General features: G+C 45.2%; 1 protein-coding gene across 2 annotated transcripts in view; it reads left to right on the plus strand.

Moving 5' to 3' along the window:
- The window catches only part of itgbl1 (integrin, beta-like 1), a 114891-nt gene that overhangs the window by 78069 nt on the left and 29322 nt on the right, over positions 1 to 7500 (plus strand). For both annotated transcript variants that reach the window (XM_063213612.1, XM_063213613.1), the window contains exon 9: positions 5296 to 5442. In XM_063213612.1, the coding sequence (XP_063069682.1) occupies positions 5296 to 5442 (147 nt within the window). The remainder of the gene's footprint in view (positions 1 to 5295; positions 5443 to 7500) is intronic.

Consider the following 7500-nt stretch of genomic DNA (forward strand, 5'->3'; position numbering starts at 1 on the left):
GTGTGTGTGTGTGTGTGTGTGTGTGTGTGTGTGTGTGTGTGTGTGTGTGTGTGTGTGTGTGTGTGTGTGTGTGTGTGTGTGTGTGTGTGTGTGTGTGTGTGTGTGTGTGTGTGTGTGCATGCACCTGGCAAATGTTTTAAATGCACGCACGCATGTACGCACACACACACACACACACACACACACAAAGGTCCCAATCAAGAGGGAGTTTCAGTAGTTAAAGCGAGAGATGACCATGGCCTTTTTACAGAAGCTGAGTGGCATATTGGGTCAGAAACAGTCTGATCTTGTCGTGATTCGTATGGCCCACGTGGATTACCAACACAATAGCACTGATAAGTGGGTGTGTTCTTGGTCACACGTCACTAATGGCCCAGTAGCTAGCAGGAGCCAACCAGCAGCTCGATAATCAAGTAGCTTTGGTAATTGCTTTCAAGTGCAACAAGGCAGAAGCCCAGAGAGCATCAGCTCAGGCAGAAATACTGCAATTCTGTGATCTCCACTTGCCCCACTGTGCTTGTCCTGAATTTTGGAGTACAGACTGAGTACATGCCCCAACTTAGTGATTCATTCGACCCACCTAGATTACGAACACAATAGCACTGATTAGTGGGTGTTTTTGTGGAGTTTACACTCCACAACTCCACAAACAGAAGGCAGAAAGACTGAACATGAAAATAGGGTATAACATAGTCAAATGTTCTATCAAGCAGCTTCCTTGACGGAGGTCTGCACTCTGAGTGCATTTGTAGTTTTATGTACATTAACACGAATGGGGATAGTAAACGGCACATAGGGGCCTACTGCTATTTTGTGGGGGTATTTTTCAATTCCAGTCAAGTCCCAATATTCATAGATATCACTTCTTACCATGCCCAACATCTTACCCTACATGGTCATTTGTTGTCACTTCACACAGTTTAACACAACATGATTCCAATTGCATTCAAATAAGACACCCAACCTACGCAATTCAATTACGATTTTCCGGGGCATTCTCCCAAATGAGTATGGAAGCACCTGAATTTGGTGAGAAATGCCCAGATGTCTGACTTACTGAATCTCTGTCTATCTCCTGCTATCTCTTTCCTCTTTCATCTGTTACCTTTTCCCACCCACTCTCTTGTCAGAACACACACACAGACACACAGACACACACAGACACACACACACACACACACACACACACACACACACACACACACACACACACACACACACACACACACACACACACACACACACACACACACACACACACACTGTACAGGGAGACGTCTAGTGCAGTGGAGGCAGGCTCATGCAAACTTAATAGGATGTAATTGTGAGAGTGCTCTGGTCAGGCCAGAGACAGATGAAAGGGCTGCGGTTCAAATAAAGTCCCACTCCTCTTCCCACGAATGGCCTATCTGTTGCTCTTTCTTGTCTCCTGCCCCTTTACCTCATCCACATCCCTCTCTCTCTCTCTGACAGATCGATTCAGTGTTTTAAGTATGTACATGTACAGTATAGCCTATTTATACACTGTAGGCATTATAGGCTGTACAGTATACCATGCACAATGGCCGTCACATGAAATATACTGTAGCTGTTATTGGTTTCCCAAACACTGTTAACAAGCAGCAGCTGAAGAGGCCCCGAAGAAAAGCAAACACACACACACACACACACGTAACAGATTGTGTTGAGTTGGAGAACAAGAGCGCTCAGAAATACTTCTTCTTCCAAAGACACATTAACTATCTCTTATTTGGAAGAGGCCAGTACTTCATTGCCATAACTACCTGCCCTCTTAAAGGGCCAGCACAGTATTTCCCTACCACTACACACAATGGCAAGTGGGAAAAAAAACCATGCACGCACGCAGGCACGCACGTGCGCACACACACACACAGCCTAAACAGACTAACAAGCTCATACATGTATTGGGTACCGTTGATGATATTTGATTGTTATTCCTGAACGAAGTTGCCTATTTATTTACGGTAATGAGCCAACATGTGAAACGACAGCCATATAGCCCCCTGCAGGTTTGCTGTTGATTAGCCCAGTTAAATGTAACCAGATGATCAATCGCCATCAAACAGCTGTTTGCCGCACTATCAATGCATCCGCGCAACAAAGGCTAATTGTACATGCACAACAGCTGGGAACCAGCAAAAGCAACGACTCTAGATTCCCAAGCGCAGCATCACATTGACTGTAGAGATGTCGTAAACAGAAGGTGAAGACAGATGAATTTTGAAATAGGCTCGCAGAAAGAGCATTTAGCTACTGCATTGGACATTATATTTAGCAACATTTTCTTTTTTTTCAATCTCCATTGAACAGGTGGCTTGCATACGGCAATCCTACATACTGCAAATAGTATACTTAAATTCTCACAACTTGTTTATCACAATAACACATGCACGCACGCACGCACGCATGCATGCATGCATGCACACACGCACACACACACACACACACACACACACACACACACACACACACACACACACACACACACACACACACACACACACACACACACACACACACACACACACACACACACACACACACACACACACACACACACACACACACACTAGGTCTTCCTAGCACCACAGTAGCAGGAGTAAAGAATAAGATAAGCGGTGCCTCAGATCCTGTTTCATTTCCTCCTGTCCAACACGAAACCCATGCAGAGGAATCACACTCAACACACCCCTCTGAGAGACAGAGTAGAGAGAGAGAGAGAAGTGAGATGCATGAGAGAAAAGGGTAATAAGTTGCTATATTGGTCTAGCAGTTGTTTCTAACCACTGTGTTGCTACACGTTGTGCTGCGCTGCGTTGTGTTACGTTGCGTTGTGGTGCATTACGTTGAGTTGTGGTGCATTACGTTGTGTTACATTACGTTGCGCTACATTACGTTGCGCTACATTACGTTGCGTTACATTACGTTACAGTACATTACGTTACTGTACTGTACATTATGTTACGTTACGTTATGCTGGGTTGCACTGTGTTGCGTTGTGTTGTGTTGAGCATTGCTCTTATTGTCCTTGCTAATAACACTGTACTGGTAATCAATATTGTTATGGTGAGCAAGCTACCTAATGAGGAACTTAAGCCATTGACAATGTGATCATATAGGGCTGTATTCTCCCACCCGCGCAAGTCAAAAAAAGCGTGCAACAGTGCCTCTGCGCTGACTCAAGTCAGTGATTAATCGGGGCTTACGCGGGATATCACCAGTTGCGCACTTTGGGTGGGGCCAGGCCAAAATCAGGGTGTTTCTCAAGTAAATCAATCCTAAGCGTATTCTCCCGTCCACTTACGCGCATCAAAGGGCTGTAGTAAGGTCAAGCGCCACTATGAGGTAAAATGTAATATTGCATTTGATGCTCGCGTGGCTTGCATTTTGAGCATGTTACACGGTAGGCCAATGCTTTGCTGATGTTCCTTACCGTCAGCGTGGGTCCAAATCGAAATTCATTCACTGTTCCACATAAAAACTGTGACAAAATATGACCAGCTGCCCAGAGCATGTTCTCATATCGGTGAACTTACAAACAAAAGCAATTAATTAATTAATCAGTTTGAGGATCATCATGTTGTGCCCACGGACGGTAACCAAAACCAAAAACACCTCGTTGCACCATGCGCAAATTGACAAGGCACGTCAGACTAAAGACTGATGTTCCAGTCGTCCAAACAGCCACCCAAAGTATGCCTATTCAAAAAGAACCTTGACCATTTTTACTATGGTGTAGCCACATTAAGTAAAGACTTTTTATTGCAACTCCACTTTTGTGATTTATTTGAACTCGTGCATATGTGCATGTATTAAACTTTCTGGACTGATCCCCGACATACAAAGCCACCATCGACCTATTGAGGTAGGCTACAGGTCGTCCTATCTGTTTTTGTAAGACACAAAATATTTCCTGAATCTCATTATAGCTTAAAATAAAAAGGTAGGCCTACATTTTAGAGCATGTCTTTGGCATTTCGCTTCAGGTCTCTAGTAGCCTACATCCTATCAGCTGCGTGTTTAAATCCTGGCTTGGCGTTGCATGCCCATGCCCAATTAATTCCCACGTCTGCGACAGAATATAAAGTCTCTGTTTTTTTCATGACGATCGATTTCCTTGTTCGTTCTTCAGCATGCATGTAAGTGTCATATGCTGACGGACAGCTGAGATCCACATATTTCTAATGATATTAATGTCACGTTACGGTACAGAGAAGTGGAGAAGCGCTTTTAAAAGTCAGCAGATACAAAGTGGCTGTTACCGTGGGAATTAAGAGGCAATGATCAGCCTTTTAAATCAGTTTTTAATTTCCGGACTTGTCTAGGCAACACACCAAACTCCACTTTTAACAAAACGTTTCATCATGTTTACTACTTCAATCAACCTGTTGCGCACCAAAACGCTCAGCTGAGTTAGGTACACATTGCGTTTGTGAAAATGAGCTGAGGTTAGATTTTGAGATGCTTTTGCACAAGGACTTTTAGCACGTGGTTCTAAATTCAAAGTTAAAGTTCAGTTTTGGATCTCAATGGGCTGCCGAGGTTTTCACATGGTTGATCTGAAAATCTATGCTCCGTGGTTTCTTTGAAACCACAACTGATGAAGTCGGGGACGACTCATCCCCCCATTTAGCATATATCACGCCCATTTTGGGCTACGGAGTTAAGCGCGATGGGTGTGGTAATATTTCAGAGGGGAGAATACGCGCAGGATCAAAGTGCGTGAAAGGTGCGTGCGTAAACCTAACTTAAGTGGTGACGGGAGAATTCCGCCAATATAGAACAGGAAACAAGAGATTTTTGGCACTCTGTCTGTCTGTCTGTCTGTCTGTTTGTTTGTCTCTCACTCTCTGTCTCTGTCTCTGTCTCTGTCTCTGTGTAGTGTCATGTCGTGTCGTGTCTTGTCGTGTTGTGTCGTGTCGTGTCGTGTCTTGTCGTGTTGTGTCGTGTCGTGTCGTGTTGCGTTGTGTTGTGTTGTGTTGTGTTGTGTGCTATGCTGTAGTGTCTGTTCTGTTGTGCATGGTTGGTTGTGATATCTGGTATTTTTTTCAGTGTATTCATATTTGGTCTGGTCTGGTGTGCTGGGGAAATCAACCCCATCACACACACACACACACACACACACACACACACACACACACACACACACACACACACACACACACACACACACAAAACTTGCTTTATATTTAAAAAAATCTGTGTGTGTGTGTGTGCGTGCGTGCGTGCGTGCGTGCGTGCGTGCGTGCATGCGTGCGTGTACCCCCTCTACAGGTGAGGGCTTCTGCTCGTGCGGGCGCTGCATATGTAACAATGGCTGGTTCGGCAAGCACTGCCAGTTCCCCCGCACCTGCCTGATGAGCGACGAGGAGAGCAAGACCCTGTGTGAGACGGACGATGGAGTCTACTGCTCGGGGAAAGGTACAGATAGAACAGAACATGGCAGGACTCAAATAATGCTCCGTGCACAGACATGAACATAGACATACACACACATACACGCAACCTGAAATCAGAAGCTACCGTCCAGTGACACATATTCTAAATGACCTGGTTTTACCAATCCAACTCAACTATGTGATTGCCTATTTGGACAGGTAACCACGGGTCTTGGAATATATGGCACTGGATTGTGCATTCTGAATCCAAGTGGCCCATCACTGCACACAGACCCGCTAATCTATGAAAAACCCATAATCACATGTACAGAGACAAATAAGGAGACATGCCCACAGGCCCCCGAACCTGTCAACAAACTCAGGTACACACAACCTCCCCTAACTCCCATGCACGTCATTCATTTTTCATTTAAACATGCGCACACTCATGCACGCACACATGCACGCACACACAAATGCATGCACACATACACACCCACACACAGGCACACACACACAAGCACACACGCACACACATACACACACACACACACACACACACACACACACACACACACACACACACACACACACACACACACACACACACACACACACACACACACACACACACACACACACACACATAACCCTTCTGGTCCACAGAACCTCAGGGAAGGCTTTTAAGCATTGCTTGAAAGGGCACCACGTGGCTCATCTAAAACACACACACACACACACACACACACACACACACACACACACACACACACACACACACACACACACATTCACGCACACACACACACACACACACACACACACACACACACACACACACACACACACACACACACACACACACACACACACACACACACACACACACACACACACACACACACAAACACACACACACAACCTACATAGTGCTGCTGAGTGCTACGTACTGGTAATCTCTGCCAAGTAGCTACTGGGAGTTCATGCAGGGTCTTCTCAGGTGAGACTTTTCCTATCAGTGTGGGGTAAATGATAAACATGCTCACACACATACTGTACGCGCACACGTACGCACGCACGCACGCACGCACATACACACACACACACACTTAATGCAGAGATACAGTATGTGTATGCACACAAAAAGTATGGAAGACTATTGCATGCTATTGATGTCAACCTAAATTCAAAATGGTGGACATGGAGAAAAAACACCTTTTTATCAAGTCAAGTCAAGTCTGCTTTATTTTCAATTTCTTTACATGCGCTGGTCATACATGTTCAAAATGTTTAATTTCCCCAGACAAAATGGATACTTGAATGGATATTGGTGGGAAATATCCATGAAAATCATAACATGTCTGAATGGGCAGCCTAAATTCTGGAAATAAAAAACTAAAACAATGACATACTCTACCTTTAAGGATAGAGTGCAAGTCATCCTCAGGCACATGAAGCCTAACTGCTCTAATTAGCTATGCCTTTTCGATTGGTTAAGCCCCATTTCCCCAGAACACTGTGCTGTACGTCGGTCGGCAGCGGTTCTAGCCATTTGGGGGTCCTAGGCAAAATATAGACATGTGGCCCTTTTGAGTTACTTTTGCTGATATTTAACATGGCTGGGCTGACTGTTGGGTCCCCCTACAGAGTGCAGATTTGGTGGATGCCGAGGCACTTTCCTAGTTTGCCTGTTGGTAAAACCAACTCTGATGTTGGTATAGTCTGTCTCCTCTTGTCCTTTCTTTCTCCTTTCCCATCCCTCTTTCTCCTCCTGTCTCATCTTGTCTCGTGTCTTTCTTGTGCCCCCTCCCTCTTCCTGCTCCTTCCCATTGTCACTTTTCTGCCCCTCTCTCTTTCTTTCTCTCTCTCTCTCTCTCTCTCTCTCTCTCTCTCTCTCTCTCTCTCTCTCTCTCTCTCTCTCTCTCTCTCTCTCTCTCTCTCTCATTATATTTCATGCCCTCCAGTGCCAGTGTCCTCGCCCACTCTTCACGCCCCCACATCCCCTCCTATCCGTCGCCACCACTCCACCAGCTAATTAAAAACAAATTGAGGAGAAACAATGGGGTCATGATATGTTATTTTAAATCCCCGACCATATCTA

Source organism: Engraulis encrasicolus, chromosome 13 (genome assembly GCF_034702125.1).
Source record: "Engraulis encrasicolus isolate BLACKSEA-1 chromosome 13, IST_EnEncr_1.0, whole genome shotgun sequence".
In the NCBI taxonomy this organism is placed as follows: domain Eukaryota; kingdom Metazoa; phylum Chordata; class Actinopteri; order Clupeiformes; family Engraulidae; genus Engraulis; species Engraulis encrasicolus.